Genomic DNA, 18,219 nt, shown 5'->3' with positions numbered 1-18,219 from the left:
CAAAAATGTGATATTTTTGGCAGCTTTCCACCCTTTTACCTATCTAAAAAATCAATCCAAACAGCCCCTTATTGGGGCATTCTGTAAAAGAAGATGATACATGTGTCACTACAAAATTTACATCAGTATATACAATGAAAAAGATAGCATAAATAATATAATCAGTGCAAGTAGTTAAAACTAAATGCAACCAAAATACTAAATTGCTGTAAACGATATAGGAATGATGCAATTGCCAACTTTAAAAATGATCCAACTTTAAAAATGATGTTGGCACATGTATATGCTTCTTATACTTTCTATTCAATTTTCTATAAAGACACAATTTAGGTTTTTTTCCCCTTTTTATTTTATTTTATTCTTTTTTTGAAGTCTAAGACGCTTATGCTAAAAAACCACAATCTCGACCATCAATTTCATCATCATTTATGTGGGAAACAAACTCTTTAGAAGAGCCCTTAATAGGATATCATATAAGGAGGGATTTATTATTAAAACCCCGCAAATATTCATGAAGGCTTGATAATTCAATAATATCACTTGTCCCAATAGTTTTCAAGTCAATTATCGAAAACAAAATGCATAAAATACGGTAGAAAATATGCTTGTAACGAAGTATCATTTGTTTTTTGGAAAATTGTAATTGAGTATCATAAGGATTTAAAACACTTTAATGATCTGAAAGGGTGTTGTTTACAAATAGAACTAGTTAAGTGAAGGGTTAATTAGACTTAACCTTTTCGTAACCATCCAAACATCGAAAAATTTATACAAGGATTAAAGTGAGTTAACCCTCCATAATTTGCTAAACGCAAAAATACATAAGGGTTAAGTTAACCCCTCTAGAGGGAAGTTAACTCCTCTAGAGGGATTAAAATAAGTTAACCCTCAAAATGAGAGTTTACTAATACTCCTATTTAGAAGGATTAAGACTTAATGACGAAGCGCGGAAGTTGTAACCTCGGAATCCACCAAGGGTGTTCTCTGAATCCACAAAGAACGATCTTCGAATCCACGAAGAGCTTCGAATCTACGAAGAAATATTGAGGAAAAACGAAATTTTATTAATCAAAAGTTATTCTCCTTTGGGGTTACATGACTCTTCTTAAATAGAAAAACAAATAAGACTCCTAGTAAGACTAGAATTACAAAAATAGAAAGTATCAAATAAGACTCCTAGTAAGACTAGCTAGAATTACAAAAAAAAAAAAGAAAGTATCAAATTCTATCCTAAAAAGACTCCTTATAATAGAGGAAACAAATCATGAATCAAAATTGATTTTGTTTCCTAATCTAATTTGACTCTAAAATTAAATTTATTTTCTAATCTATATTTCCTAATCTAAATAGACTCCAACTCAGATTAAGCGTCCTACATCAGTCTCCTCTTGTTGAAAGAAGCTCGACCTCGAGCTTTTATTTGTTAGAAATGTAGCTTCATTGATAAATAATTTTCTTCTCTTGCAATGATCTGCATCTGCCTTATATTTAGCGTTGATTTTCTCCATATGTTGTTTTGTCTCCTCTGCTAGGGCTTCTTCTGTATAAAACTCATGTATGAATCTTTCCCATGACATGTGTATGTAATTGGCAACATGTGGCTCTGTAGTTGGTATGAAAAACTCTTCTAAATATATTCCATGTTGCTTCCTATATTCTAGTGTCGGCGGTATCATCTCATTGTTGTTGAAATTATTGATGATCATTGCTTCCAAAAAAGAATTTTCTCCCTCATACTCCATACATAATTCTTTCATCTTCTTTGCCTCGAGCCCTCCACCAAGAAATTCACACATATCATCAATTATCTCACTCTCTATTTTATCCTTCTCCTCTATCGGGACAACATCAATATGTTGAATATCACTCTCAACCACTTTAAGAATATCATGCATATTATCCATCTTCACTATCATATCACCATCATGCATTTCATGCATATCGAGTGTTTGCACCTTAGGAGGAATTTCGGTAGAGGCATGTTCTTCTTTTTCAGTTACAACCAAGTCATAGACCTCTTCAGATTGCTTCAAGTTTTCTGTTAAAGCATTGTTATTTGTCACCAATAGTTCCTTCTTCTCAATAGTCTTTATCTTATATGGCTCCTTTTCTGTAAGAGGCTTGAGCATAATTCGTCGTCCATCTTTCTTGAAGATATAAACATTGTCTCTACTCTTATGAGTAGCTCCATTATTGAATTGCCATGGCCTACCTAAAAGCATATGAGAAGTATCCATCTCGACAACATCACACAAAACTTCATCAAAATAAGTTCGACCAATAGAAAAAGATACCCAACACACTTCATCGTTCTGCACATCATTGCCCTTGTGAATCTAGTCGATCTTAACAAGAGGTGGGTGTTTCTCTGTCTTCAAACCTAACTTATTCACCATACGCCGAGAGACAAGATTCCTTCCACTGTGACTGTCAATAATAACATTACAAATCTTCTGCATCACGATACATCTCGTACGAAAGATATTATGCTCTGGAGGTGGTTCTTCTTTCTTTATTACTTCTTCACTGTTCTTCCCAACTCTTATGTCTTGCTTAAGATCATTGTCGTTGTTCAATTTATCATATGGAGTCGGATCACGTCGTTGGCGACCATCAACGCGATTTTGAACTCCTACCGTGTTCAGACACTCCACTGCCGACGCAAGTCGCTCTACGTCAGTCTTCATCTGATTAACACCGGTCTTCAGCACGTCGAACTCAGTTCGAGAAATATGGGTTTCATCACCTGCTATTGGATCGGAGGAACAAGGCTCTGATACCAATTGACGCAGCGCGAAAGTTGTAACCTCGGAATCCACCAATGGTGTTCTCTGAATCCACAAAGAACGATCTTCGAATCCACGAAGAGCTTCGAATCCACAAAGAAATATTGAGGAAAAACGAAATTTTATTAATCAAAAGTTATTCTCCTTTGGGGTTACATGACTCTTCTTAAATAGAAAAACAAATAAGACTCCTAGTAAGACTAGAATTACAAAAATAGAAAGTATCAAATAAGACTCCTAGTAAGACTAGAATTACAAAAAAGAGAAAGTATCAAATTCTATCATAAAAAGACTCCTTATAATAGAGGAAACAAATCATGAATCAAAATTGATTTTGTTTCCTAATCTAATTTGACTCTAAAATTAAATTTATTTTCTAATCTATATTTCCTAATCTAAATAGACTCCAACTCAGATTAAGCGTCCTACATCACTTAACCCCTCTATTTATAAAGAAAATAGTCAAAATTCTCGTTATTCTCAAACATTAAAATTGATCATAATGGTTTAAATTTAACGATTTAATAATTTAGTCATTCGGGTTATCGAATGGACTAACTACGTTAATATTTATCCTTAATCCTTTTTCCTTAACCCTTTATCAAACGGGGGGCCTAAGGGGTTAGCCCCTTGAGAAAATTTTCATCGCTAAGGGAGAAGAAGAAAGAAAATGGAAAAAGATAATTTTTTTATTTATTGCAAATAAAAAATTTATAATTGCGAACGTTTCCTTAATTAAGAGTGATCTTCCTCTCTAAAATGAAGTTTACAAAATATTTCACCTCCAAACCCCTCACTCTCCACCCTGTTTATAGCCTACAACTATGAACAATAGCTCTTGGATCAAACTTGGGCTCCAAGAAAATAAAAATTAGCCATTGATGAAAATCTATTACAAATTAATTGATTAGCTAATTGATTAGCTAATCAATTAGTTCATGAATTAGGTTGTGACATAATTTATTTTCTTGTGTTGACTTATTAACTTGACATTTCTTGGGCTTCCTCTAGACTTTAATTTGGGCTAGAAAAACAAGGGAAAATGGTTTCTTTAAGCTCATATTCAATATTTCTTTATTATCCGCACATTAATTTAAAAAAACGTTATTAGCGTATACATTTATTCAAATCAAATAGATAATGAGATTACAAAAGTGTAATAAAATATGATGATCAGAACTACAATGAGTCTACTCATAATTAATCCTTTATATAATTATAGAAAAATTATTAATTCCATTTTCTGATTGAAAGTTGGGTTTGATTGAAAATACAAGTTACAATTAAATTTTGGATTAATTTCAATTGGAAAGGGATGGGGATTATACTAACTCCAAAGCCTCCAATCATGCAAATTATGAGCAAGAATTCTTCGAATTTTAAATTATAAGAAAATGGTCTTTAATTAATCTTGATTAGACAAATCATTAAAATTAACACACTGTATCTTCTTCATTGCTTGATTATTTTTTATTTTCGCCAAATGTTAAAAAAGTTTGTATAATTTTTTAATGGGTGAATTAGACTAAACCCTCAAGAGCTTTTAAGTGCTTTGTAGTAAAACCCCTTTCATAGTTGCACTAATCACCTAATGACTTTTGCAATTTGTAGAAAACCGTTATACATTTTCGCATCTTGTAGATATCCCTCACAAATTAGTGCTAGAGTATCATTATATGCCCTTATAAATCTAATGCAAATTATGTATTATTCTTGAATTATTAATAGATGTTATTGTTGTGCATATAATTTGGGAATTGTTTATATAATTGTTATATTATCCTTATAAATTATTTTGTTACATCTTGCATTATTATAGTCATTTGCTTAGTAGATATGATCTAACTTAGAGATTTCTTAAAATTGTGTTTAATCTTTAACTAGGAAATGATAACATTTTTATAGCAGGTTCTTATACACGACATTGACATATGAGATGTGGTGGTGGGTCTCAACTACCGGGAATAAGAATTTTCTGAGTGTATGTTATAAGCATATATTGTGACGTGTGTAGCACTAGACTGCATTTGGATTATGTAGGATGAGTTGTCTAAGAGATAGAGAATTCCTATTGTCATATAGTTCATTTGACTTGATAATATTATCATTTCTGATTTAATAATTTAATATACTTTGATATGATGGTTAAGCTTGTTTAGCAGGTACTAGACAATTTGAAATGTTGGGTTGCTAGATTTTATTTAGTAAAATAATAAGTATCTAAATACCATCAAATATGCTCATTATAAAGAGTTAATTTATTATGCATGTTCCATGAAGTTATTAAAACTTCGTCGGTAGGTGATTTCAAAAAAAAAAAAATTTAAATTTTATTTTCTTATGAGATAAAATATGTTGATATTTCAAAATAATTTTTGTTTATATTCATGAGGATTGCAATTTAGGTATGAATAATTAGGTGAACTATCTTGCTCGATAAAGTTGTCTAAAATAAATAATATTATAACGGATTGAATATATAAAATTTATTGATCATTAATCCCATATCACAAGCGAGTTTTTACGAATAGTTGGTCGAATTAGGATTTGACTGTTAAATTAAAATTATTAATTTGATTTATAATTGGCTCTTGATATATGACCCAATTAGTCTTACTAATGTCATTAAGAGAGGTGCAAATGCAATATGACCAATTGTCATGACTCATGAAGGTATTATGGCAGAAGGTATTATGGGTTTACTGTAGTTTTGAAAGATACCGAGGGTTCACTTAAAAACGCTGAAAATTCTTGGGTGTTTTGTTTAATCTACACTTTTTTGATAGTAAATTTATCAAATTTTAACCTTTATTATTTTCACCCGCGCGGTTTCAGTCAAATGACGCGGTCCATAAATAATACGGAACCGAATCGTCAAGAGCAAGTCCAGCTAAGGTCGGTCAAATTCATGGTGTGTTTGGGAGGAAAATTTTTCCTCCCTTTCTTACATTCTCCTTTTTACCCCCAATTTAAAAGTTAAGATTTTAGTTCAATTTTCTTCCTCATTTGCCTCTTTTACTCTCCTAAATAGAACTCACAGACAAAAATAAACTAAAATTTCTTTAGCCCTTCCCTTCTCTCTCCGTCCAAATAAAAGTAAACTAAAATTTCTTTTCCTCTTCGCTTCTCTATCCCCATCAACCGGGGCCATTAGACAGACACCGTATTTTTTTTTCAAGAATATCTCTTTTTTTATATATTATTTTCGTATCATTATTTCCTTGGTAAGGCGAAGCGATTCACCGTTTTCTCGTCGTCTTCCTCAACTGAAAAAATAGAATATAGAAATAAAAGAGAGAGAGAGAGAGAGAGAGAGAGAGAGAAGGGAAAGGAGCTTATCGAAAAGGGCGAAGCCCTTTGCATGTAGCTTGATTCTCTATCTCTCGATTCTACTGCTATGGGATCTAATCCGCCTAATTCAGGTTCGATCTCTAAATTCCTCTCTCTTTATGAATTGCTCGTTGAGGATTGAGCTTATTGGGTCCGAATTCTGAAGATCCGGAGTGTTTTCTATCGAATAATTCTGTGGATTTATCGTTCTTTTTTTTATGAATTTTCATTCTGTTTCGTTGGTCTGAGTTCTGTTTTGGGATTTACCCGATTTTGATTCATGCTAGGGTTTTTAAGGGAGGGGGTTTTAGTTTGCTGAATTTAGACGATCGGATGTGTTTTGTATGTTAAAATTAACTGTTTTGGTCATGAATTTGGGGGTAAAGGAGCAATATTTGATTTATATTTCTGTTTTCATGACGAGCTTGTATTGGTTATGCATAAATATCATATCAACACACTATTTTATGTGGTATTACGTGATATATATTGACAATTTGCAGTAAAAGGTGTAATCTTTATCGGCGGCAAGGCTCGCTGGCCTCCAAATCATTACAATCCTACTAATCATTGAACTTGCTTTGGGGAGTACTGATTCATTCTTCTAACTATATGTTTGGTGTAGAAGGATGGGAGTCTAAGTAACTGATGTCAATTAAAACTAAAATTTAGTGGTTGGCTTCCTAGTTCAATGATTGTTTCTGATTTTTAAGGGCATTATGAACGGTTATGGATTTTGATTGAAACGTGTTGACGGAATGTAAGATCCAGTTTGAATTGGGCCATTTGGAGTGGCATCAGATGCTACATGCATTGCAAATCATGTCAACAGTCATTGCATGATTTAAATCACACATACGTTTAGTTCAGAAGGTTTTGAATATATCTAGATTTAAATATTGCTGAAACTTGCATATGAAAATTTGAAATTTTCCTGGTAAATCTTGGAAGCATAGGAGGGAAACCTGATTAGGCATTTTAGACGTTTTTAGTTCTAAGGTTAATGTAGTGGTTCTTCGAGTAAAGTCAGAGAATTTGATAGGTTTTGTCGGCTGCTTCAATTACTTTGCGGAGGAAGAGGCTACACATGTGTTGGAGGGTTACATATGATGAACATATGTTACAAATTTAGGATGATCATAGGAATACGTAGTCAGCCCTTTCCTGATTGAAGTATCTATGCCGTGTTGCTAAGATTATACTAAGACTATGCTAATGACCTTTATGAAGTTCATGTGTTGTTATTGAGGTAACTTAAATCCATATGTGCTAATTTTCTGTACAAACTATTTGGTTTCTTCTGAAGTCTAAATGGGATACAGCTTGGTTGATACAGTTATTGCTTTGTAAGAGTCCATTATCAATAAAATGGTTAAAATACACTACATTCAGAGACCTTGGATGCATTTCCCCATGCCGCTGATAGCTGGATTGTACAAGCCCTCTTCCATTACTTTCTAGTTTATCGTTTTGCATTCTATACTCCTGAATGAAACAAATGGGGGAAGAGGATTTAAAAAAGGCTGGATGGTTATTTGTTATTGGTTTTATTGCATCTGCTAATTACATTCTGTGTTGACACCTGCTATTGTTAATACTGACCAGTTGATGTTGGTGAACATCATAATTTTCTTAAATGCGCTCCAGTTATTAGTCAGCTGTTAATCTATGGATAAATTATGCAAACTGCAGGAAATACTCCACCACCAAAACCTTGGGAGAGAGCTGGGACATCATCTGGTCCTGCACCTTTCAAACCCCCGTCTTCAGGAAACACAAGTGAAGTTGTAGAAGCCTCAGGAACAGCAAAACCCGGTGAAGTTGTTTCAACTGTTAATACAACTGCGAACATAACCCCTCTTGCAAGACCGGTACCCGCAAGACCTTGGCAACAGCAGCAGAACTATGGAAACAGCTATGGAGGTATCCTTTAACTATGATATTTCTTGCTGAAGTTCATTTTTTGTTCAGGTTCTAAGCTCTTTCACTGCTTTCAGGATATGGTTCAAATATGAACTACAATTCAGGCTATGGCTCAGGCATGTATAATAGCTCATCATATGGGGGGTCTGGAGGAAGCTTATATGGAGGTGGGCTTTATGGTAGTAACAGCATGTATGGAGGTGGGTATGGGGGAGGGCTTTATGGAGGGTCAGGAATGTATGGAGGAGGCATGTATAATAGTGGATTTGGAGGTCAAATGGGAGGTTATGGAATGGGCATGGGAGGTCCAGGTCCTTATGGCAATCAGGATCCAAACGATCCATTTGGTGCTCCTCCATCTCCTCCTGGTTTCTGGATGTCCTTTCTTCGTGTGGTAAGTCAAACATTATTTATTTTCTTTGCTATCTTATGACTTTGATGATCTCTTTGTATTGCATATACATTTTTTATGTGCAAAGTATGTTAGCTGCTTCAGAACAATTCTGGATGTTTTGAACTTTGGAGTTCATGTATTTTTGTATTTAGTATAAGGATAAATTATAGACTTTGAAATCAAAACTTCTCTTTGATTGGGTTCATTGCTAGTGGGCTCCAAATATTCTAGCTAATAAGCCAGTGAAAGGGCAATTTCTAACATGGGAAGGTGGAGGGAAGCATTGGAACTTTATAGTTGAATCCAAATATATTGAATATAACTATTTATTAACTATGAGAAGAATGACGTTATGGTTCACATTGATGTCCATTAATACCAATGATTGACTATTTGATCACTGTATTCATCCTGATAGGAATTGATGAAGATGTCCCTTTGACAAAAAGCAGGATAATTATGTGAAAGTACTTATGGATTATCCATCCATTAATTGAAGCCAGGATAGACAACCCATGGAGAGGAATGGACGATTTTGCGAGACTAGAATACAGCCACCAATAATTATCTGTTAGACAATTAAGGAACATGTCCATAATATTAGTGCAGCTAAATGATGATGTTGTGACAATTTCAGTCTTTTCTTACATATGTAAAAATGTTGCTACTGTATTTTCCCATGCAGTTTGGCCAAAAGTTCTCTGGTGAGGAAGTAAAAGCATGTGTCATTGATCATAACCGTCATAAGATAGGTTGTGCACTATTTGTACCCAATTTTAGCTACAATTTTGCAAATATACTGGAGTGAAATATTTGATGCTGAAAGCTTATTCAGCCTGCTTACAGTTTTCAGCCTTAGCTTGGCTACTTAACCATGAACTGGGACTGCAAAGAGGACGTGGGAGTTGTTGATTTAGCAAAGAAACAGTAACAGAGCTATGTGAAGAGAAGAATTCATTTAGCTAATTCTAGATTACAATATAATTCATCCCTGTAGTTGTGCGGTGTTGGCCTTCACCAAAATGGCTTCTAATTCCTTGCCATAGTGGTTCTTTTTCCATATGAAGCACAGAACTTGGAACCGAAGGCACCTCCAATTGGGATATTTTTCATAATGTTAATATGTATAAAGGCAACAAACATTGAAGGCTGTTGTTTCATTTTCACCTCGATGCAAAGTCCCCTTGACTCGTGTGCTGGATGTTGTTGACCAATAAAAGTTCAATTTCCCAAAAAATTGTTTGATGCTATTCTTGGTTTTGTTTATCATCTTAAGGTTCAATACACTTGATTGCAGATGCATGGGGTTGTAAACTTCTTTGGTCGGATCTCAGTTCTCATCGATCAGAACACTCAAGCCTTCCACATGTTCATGTCAGCTCTCCTTCAGGCGAGTGCTCTTCCCCTTTAAATTTGGTTTATTTCACATAGACCTCCTGTAGTGTCGTTGGTTTGCACGTACTACCCCTGTAGTTTCATTGTCGCGGATAGACACCTGGGTAAATTTGTTTGCCTCATTTATCCTGGGTAAACTTTTTTTTTTGCCTCCTTTACCCTTCATAAAATTTTGTCAGATATTGCCCTGGGTGAAATTAGTGAGTCCATTTCAGGGTGAAACTGTCAAAATAGTTTTAACCTCGGGAGAGGGGTGGGCTGGGGCTGGGGCTGGGGCTGGGGGGTCCTTCTGCAACAATGAAACTATGGGGGTAGTAAGTTGAAAACAGCGAAACTACATGGGGTATATGTGCAATTAACTCTTTAATCCCCTTCATTTGCATTTTTCGGTCTCCTTACCATTAAATCTTTTATTCACAGCTTTTTGATCGATCGGGAATGTTATATGGTGAGTTAGCAAGGTTTGTATTTAGATTACTTGGGATCAGAACTAAGTCGAGAAGGAATCCACAACGGGCTCCAGGTGAACTTCCTGGCCCAGATGGACAAGCCCAGCAGTATATCGAAGGGCCAAAAGCTCCCAGTGGTTCATGGGACAATGTTTGGGGAGATGGCAGTTCCTAGGCCTTCGGTTAATAGACAATGCGGAGTTTTTAGATTGTCACCGGTGAAAAGGAAAACATGAGCTTGGATTGAATCATGTGTTGTATTGGGTATTATGGCTCTATGTCTACAGATTTATGGGTGGAAGGTTTAGTTTACATGATCATATTGTAAACTATGGAGGTTAAATAAGATTTGAGACCATCAGTAAGTCCCTTTGTAATAAAGGCTGGAGCGCTTTGGAGTTCGTCAGGTGTTCATCTTGGAATCCATAGTTGTTTGTTAAGTTCTTTTTTCCCCTATGACGCTGTATTCTGTGTTTTTGTTGATTCTGTTTGTATTTAATTGTTAACTCTTATTTTGTTTTTATGAATGTAACAGGGTTGGCCTTTTCTAATGTACTCTGTTAAGACTCTTGGGTGGAGTTTGGCTACTCTTCACTAACTTGGTTAATATCTTAACTAGGTTAGTTTTGATTCAAGTAGGGGTGGTTGTGGTTCGATCCTAATCTGGATAAGGGTCTCAATTTGAACTAAGAAAACTGAGTTTGAAGTTGGTGTGATTTTACTCAAACAACAATTCAACCCATTAACTAGACTAGCTCCACTAACTTGGATAGTAGCAACAAAGCTAGTTTTAGTGGGTACAACTTTGGTCTGAAAGTTAGGCTTCGTTTGGATACCAAGGTGTTTTACTTGTTTCCATGGTGTTTTTACTAAAAATAATACACCATGCGTTTGGAAACCATGGTGTTTTTGAGCTAAATCATCCTCAAACCAAAAACAAAACACTTATTTCAAAACACCTTTTAGGTGTTTTAAGTTTGGTGTTTCGGTTTTGAGTTTGAGAATGTGTTAATATAATATCTAACATAATATATTAATATGTAGTTATTATCAACATGCTTATTATATTATACTATATTATAGTATATTAAATACTAATATATAATATGTTAATAATGTATTATATAATAAATAATAATAATAAAATCATAAAAATCAATAAGAAAAAGTTATTTGAGAATAAATTAGAGATATAATGCGAGATATATATAAGATCATAATATATATCAATTACAATATTTATGAATTGTTATAATATTATTCTTTATAAATACGAAATTGGTACATAAATTAATAATATACAAGTATTATTAATATAACCGATATTACAATAATAACATAACAATATAGTAATAATATTTATAATAACAGTATTTATAGTAAATATACCATATAATATACATATTAATTATATATTTTAATAAAAGAATATAATTTAATACCAAAGTAAAAGTATTTTAATAAGAAAGATCAATTTTCTGCTAACAACATGCTTTAATGGTAAAAATAATATAGTTCCATGAATATCGAGTATTTATGAATATCAGAATATATAATATATTATGTAAAGTGACTATTAGATAAACTCTTACATTTAAAAACTATAATATAATTAATAATATTTAAAATATTTATAATATATTCATAATCATAACTAGTAATTAACATAATATTCAACATTATAATAAATATATAAAATAAAATAATATAATTATTAAGTACTATTAATAAACTCCAACATCATTACCAAAGCGATAATATATTATATAATATTAAAAATTATAATATATTAATAACATACTAGAATACTAATATTAACATTATTAATAATATTATATAAATGAATAATAGTATAATATTATATTCAATATAAATAAATTATTATAAAAATATTAATATAATATACAACAATAAACAAATTGATATACCAATAATTAAATATATAATTTATTTACAAAATAACTATGTACGAATAATATAATATAATATAACCATTAAGTACAATATAAATTATGGATACATAGATAATATTATATTGTATAATATTTAATACTTATAAAACTATAATAATGTAAACTAAATATTATAACATTTTATTTATAATATATTTTATTATAATTAATATATAATATATTAATAATATGTTTAATACTAATGTTATAATGTGTCAAACTAGTGTTAACCAAAAATACTTAACATTGTGTTTTGAAAATATTTTAAGGGAAAAACACTGCATCATAGTGTTTTTTTTATAAAAACAGAACAAGAAAAACACTATGGTATAGTTTTTAGTTTGGCGATGATGAGGCCAAAGTTGAACAATTTTTTTAGTTCAAAATTTAAGCTTTAAACTAGGTTTTTTTGAACCACTCTCTGCTTGGACTAACTTTAGCCTAGTTAGAAAAAACTAGACGCCTAGTTTCTTTTTGAAGTTACCAAACACGCTCTTGGGCCTGTTTGGCAAACCATTAAAACTGGTTTAGGTTCAAATTTGGTCCAGTTTTAGAATAGTTTTATGTTTGGGAAAAGTTGGTTTGATTTCTATCAGGTTGCCAAACAGGCTCTAAATGAAGATAATAATAAACAATACTAAATGAAGATAATAACATGTGTTTCGATAAATAGTTGCTGCAACAAAAACTTTTACAACATCATATAGTTCCAATCATGTTGTTGCCTTTAAATTGAAGGTGCTGAAAGAACATCCAATCACAAAAAACTAGTGTAAAAATTTAAATGTAGTTGGAGCAACAACAAACTTCAACTACTCATGTGCAAACACAACCTATGGGGCTATTTGGCAACCCACTAAAGCTAGGTCAGGTTCAAACCTAACCTAATTTTGATCTATTTTGTGTTTGAAAAAAATTGGGTCAACTTTGGCCCAGCTTTTTCTAGTTCATTTTTAGCCCTAAAACTAGGCCGGAGTTAATCTAGCTCCTACCTTAGATCAACTCTGGACTGGTTAAAAAATAATACAAGTTTGACCTTATTTTTGTTGGATTGCTAAACAAAGCGTCAGTTTGGCAAACGAAGCAAAACTAGGCTAGGACCAATCTTGGCTCACTTTTGTGCTAAACTGGTTTTGTTTTGGACTAGGGGGGTCTGGTTCAAAACAAAACTATTTGGGCACAAAAAATAGGGTCAGATCTAGCCCATAATTTTGACAGATAAGAAACAACACAAAATTGAGTCAGGTTCAGTCCTGACCTAATTTTACAAAGTTGTCAAACACCCCTTAGTCTTCAAATTTGGATAGAAATTTGAATCCCTTATGTGAACTCTTTGAGTTTGAACCCATGCACGAATATCTTTTGAGCACTCATTTGATGCTTATCAATTAATACTAAAATAATTTTATTTGATGAATATTATATAGTCAATCAGTAATAAATTATTTCATTGAGAGTTCAAGCATAATTCCATTTGGCAAAAAATGTTCATTTTCTTTAGTTTTTAAATTCATATTTTGAAAAACGTTTCCTTTATAATTATGACATATAACTACATAATCCGAATGTTTGTTAAAAAACAACAACTAATAAGTCTTTCAATACAAGCGAAAAACTTAAACTACGTCTTATGTTTTGTTTTGTTTAAAGAAGCAGCAAAACAAAGGAAGCACCATCCTCTTCGTCCTCCGGAAAGGCCTCCATGTTATGTGCAACATTTTGTGGATGTCATGCAGGTGTGTGGGCTAATCCCGAGGCGGCTCCGGACATCGCCGAGACTCGTACGTGTTACTTTTCGTGGGCTCTTCAATGGCGAGGTCATTGGGTTTTCGGGTGGCTTGGTCTCGAGACGCGGACAACATTGAAGTAGCAAGAAGCCTACGCCGACGGGTGGTAGATCGTGCGAGATTTAGTCTTGTGATGGAGAATTATTTTCCTCTCATTGATATGTTTTCTTCCTTTAAATATTACATACTAATCATAACTAAACTAAATTAATTATTATTTTTAATCAAGTACTTAGTTATATTATATGACACTTGTTAAATTTGTATAACTAAGGACATCTTATAGAACTATAAGTAACCCATAAGAATAAATAGTTAAAGGTTATTTAGATATTACTCACTTGATTTTAAATCTTCAATAGTTCTATATTATTCCTTAAAAGTTTTGAAATTGCTCATAATTTAGGGACTAATATTGTATTATTAAAAATTTGAGGTCTAAATATATAAATAAGCCATATTTAAAAGAATGGTTAATTTTTGAAAACCCATCAAGTATGGGGGTTGTCTCAGAATACATCATGTTACACCCTCTTTAAATGTGGGAGTTGTAGAAAGACTTTCTATAGTCAATATGACCCCTATTCTTTTTTAAATATTACATTACAATTCTAGCTAAACTAAATTAATCATCATTATCAATTAATTAGTTAGTTATATTATATGTCACTTGTCAAATTTGTATAACTATAAGGACATCTTATAGAACTATAAGTAATCTATAAGAATACATATTTAAAGCTTATTTAGATATTACTTCATTGATTTTAAATCTTCAATAGTTCTATATTAGTCTAGAAAGATTTTAAAATTGCTCATAATTTTAGGGACTAATATTGAATTATTAAAGATTTGAGGGACAAATATATGAGTAAAAGCCATATTTAAAAGAAGAGTTAACTTTTGAAAAACACATCATGCATGGGGTTGTCTCAGAATACACACTAAACTCATTTAATTTGAAAAAACCCCTTAACTAAGGGGTGTTGTAGATAATACCTCTAAGCTTTGGTCTAACAATAATTTTAGAAAAAACCCTTAACATTTGGTGTGTCCCATGAATACTCATCTGACCTTTTACACTTCTCTTATCAAACTCCAATGACATTGTTACTTCAATATGTAATTTGGATGAAATATCCTCTTGGAAAAAACTCATTTTAGTTAAAAATAAATCCTCAATCGATAATAGAAGGACCCCAACCAATTTACGATGCTTTCTCCCTCTATATATCTTCTTTTTTTTTTCATTTAGAAAAGAAACCAAGATAATTCTCTTATGATTGAGGGATACTACAGATTAGATTCAACGGTGTTAGTTTTGAGGGGTTAAGTGAGAAAAGAGTGTCCCCTCTCAACTATTTTAATTTGGGAAATATCCTCCAAGTTTGAGGTACAAAAAATCCATCTCAACTTTAAAAATCGATTCCCCCCCTCCCCCGCAACACATACGCACAATAGAACAAAGAATGACTTAAAACACATGTGACATTAATTTTATAAGAGTGGATTTTATACTAAGCCTAGCATTTAATGAACATATTTGTCCCTAGATTTATCCTTTACTTTAACTTTAAAAATCTATAGCTAAAGACTCACTAGGAGAAATTTACTTTTAATTTGTTAAGGTATGAGATCCTTCTGATTCTCCTTGCCTCTCATGATCTGGAACAAACTATTTGAAAAAATGGATTATGTTGTTTATTTTGCATCACTCACCTTCTTATAAGTTTATAAAGCACATAGCTTGGATATTGGTATTGTTATGAGTATTAGATTCTTCTAATTCCGTAATTTAAATTTTTGGATGTTATTTGACATTGGATAAATCTAAACCTTTTCATTAGAATACAATCTATATGAATGCATTAAATTGTATAAATTATTCTTAGATTATATTTTATAATTTTCTGACATTAGAGAGTAATCATCTTGAAAATTTTAGACAAAGTGTAGTTGAGAAGATGTGAAAGGGTTACAATATTAGATTTTAGAATTGGTCATATAATTTGTGTTTTCTTTCATAAATTTGTACATTTTAACTCAGAGAATTCTAGAAAAAAACCTTAGAATTACTATAATACTTGGTTGTTGGCTGTAAATGACAACTGGAAGTGATTTTTTTATAACTAAATAAAGTCCGTTAGCACTATAATAAAACTCATCATTTTTCTTTGAATAATTCAAGAATTTATTTTTCATTAATAATAAGAGTCTTTTTGATATTGTTCTCTTATAACATTAATATTTTTATCGCGCCCAAAAAATAGCAGGAAAAAATAGATACGGGGCATGCAATAGCAGCAACACGTGCGCAAGTCATAGAAATATAACATCTAATGTTGATAGTAGTTCAGAGCAACTATATACATAACTAGTATTTTCAAACCAAATCGTCATAAGCATTTACTTAACCCAAATATGTTGTTTGGCTATATACAAGGCAAAAGAGAGGCTTTTCTTTGCAACGCCTCCCAACAACATGCTACAACAAAATGTTAAGCCTCTGTGCAAAGTGACGCCAGATCTAAATTTTTTTTGAAAAACAACGGGATGAGCTAAAGTCCAGTGAGAACATTTCCCACTAGGGTCCTAGAGATTTAACAAAATAATAATTCTAAAAAATAGTGAATTATAAGTTTTACAACTGAAATTCTAAGATGACAAAATCTTACATAAAAGAACATATTATTGGTATTTTTAAGAAAGAATGCAATAATTTTTAAAATTCTTTCTTATGTACAAACTAAAGATATTGTCATGAATTCCTGAATCCAACTTTTGCAATCAAGATAAATATTGGAAAAACTATATATTTTTAAAATAAAATTATTGTTTTCTCAAATTCAGAGTCAAATATTAACATCTCAAATCTCGATAAGTTGTTCACATTATTGCAAGATCATCTTATAGGTCATACTAAGGATACGAATTATAGCCCAATAGTATGGAAATGCCAAAAGACATCATATAACACATGGTGTTGGGTCCTTTTTGTTTTGATGATGATTAACAAACAATTTACAATTAATGTTGTTTGTCTAGTGTTTATGTTTTGTATTTATTCTAGGCAAACAATATGTCGGAGGTTGGATGGAATCGATATTTCACGATCATATCCAATGGAGGTTGGCAGAATATCAGTATGAAGCCTTTGCACATCAAGTCATATTCAAGATCAAGCTTCATCTACAAAGTTTAATAAGAAGAGTATATTGAAGATCAATCAAGCTTGGGTAAATAGTTTAGGTGTTATATTATGTGTGTTTGATACTTTAAGCTAAGATCAATCAAGCTTGGGTAAATAGTTTAGGTGTTATATTATGTGTGTTTGATACTTTAAGCTCAATCATATACACACAAATAGTTTAGGTGTTATATTATGTGTGTTTGATACTTTAAGCTCAATCATATACACACATACACGTTTTTGTTTTATAGTTTTTAAGTTTATATAAATATGAAATAAATATACTTATTTATATACAAATATACATATTTCATATTTATCATTTTTGGTTTTGGTAAACAATGTGCTTAGCCACATAAAAATGAAAACTTAACAATACTTATAAAAATATATTTTTTATGTTTTGAACGATTTACAAAATAAATGATATCTCACAAATGGAAAAAGAAATTTGAGAAATTCTTTTTCTAATATGTTCTATTACATGTTTACAAACGTTTTACAAAATTTATAATTTTTGGAATTGATTTACTATGCTGAATTGATTTTACAAAATTGGGTGTTTTAGTAGTTTTTAGAATCTGAAATATTTGTGTTGAAATATTTATTTCTCACAAATGGGAAGCGATATTTTAGAAATTCCTTCTCTAACGTATTCATCTACATGTGTAAAACCTTCCCTAAAAATTTCATGATTTGTAGAGTTGATTTACTATTTTTAATTAATTTTATAAAGCTAGATACGCAAAAAATCCAGAAACTGCCAAAATCTGTCAACGGGCACTGTAGTCAGTCGACTGACTACAGTTCGACTGACATACTGTAGTCAGTCAACTGATCGTGTCTTTTCAGCCTATAATGGCTAGTAATGGCTAGTTTTGTTTTTGGGGTTTTTGGGGTGTTTTTGTGGGTTTTTTTTGGCTTGTTTGAGAGGCTATAAAAAGCCCTCTCCTCCCATTTGTTTTTCATGGGTGTTTGAGTGAGTTTCATACAAGTTTATTTAAGGATTTTTA

The 18,219-nt window shown here is 31.9% G+C and overlaps 1 protein-coding gene across 1 annotated transcript; it reads left to right on the top strand.

The window, feature by feature from the left end:
* Positions 5,922-10,855, top strand: LOC109849513 (peroxisomal membrane protein 13). Its single transcript, XM_020419362.1, has 5 exons — positions 5,922-6,208; positions 7,809-8,039; positions 8,114-8,433; positions 9,731-9,823; positions 10,249-10,855. Exons 1-5 carry the CDS (start codon positions 6,184-6,186, stop codon positions 10,450-10,452), a joined length of 873 nt encoding a protein of 290 aa, XP_020274951.1. The 5' UTR covers positions 5,922-6,183; the 3' UTR covers positions 10,453-10,855.

The sequence above is a fragment of the Asparagus officinalis genome, chromosome 7 (assembly GCF_001876935.1).
Source record: "Asparagus officinalis chromosome 7, Aspof.V1, whole genome shotgun sequence".
Classification (NCBI taxonomy): domain Eukaryota; kingdom Viridiplantae; phylum Streptophyta; class Magnoliopsida; order Asparagales; family Asparagaceae; genus Asparagus; species Asparagus officinalis.
The sequence above is the reverse complement of the archived record's forward strand: the minus strand, read 5'-3'. Positions and strand labels throughout refer to the sequence as shown.

Coding starts and splice junctions, on each gene's coding strand:
- LOC109849513 (XM_020419362.1), top strand. CDS start 6,184: ATGGGATCTAATCCGCCTAATTCAG. Junction 6,209..7,808: donor ATCTAATCCGCCTAATTCAG/GTTCGATCTCTA, acceptor TGCAAACTGCAG/GAAATACTCCACCACCAAAA. Junction 8,434..9,730: donor GGATGTCCTTTCTTCGTGTG/GTAAGTCAAACA, acceptor ACTTGATTGCAG/ATGCATGGGGTTGTAAACTT.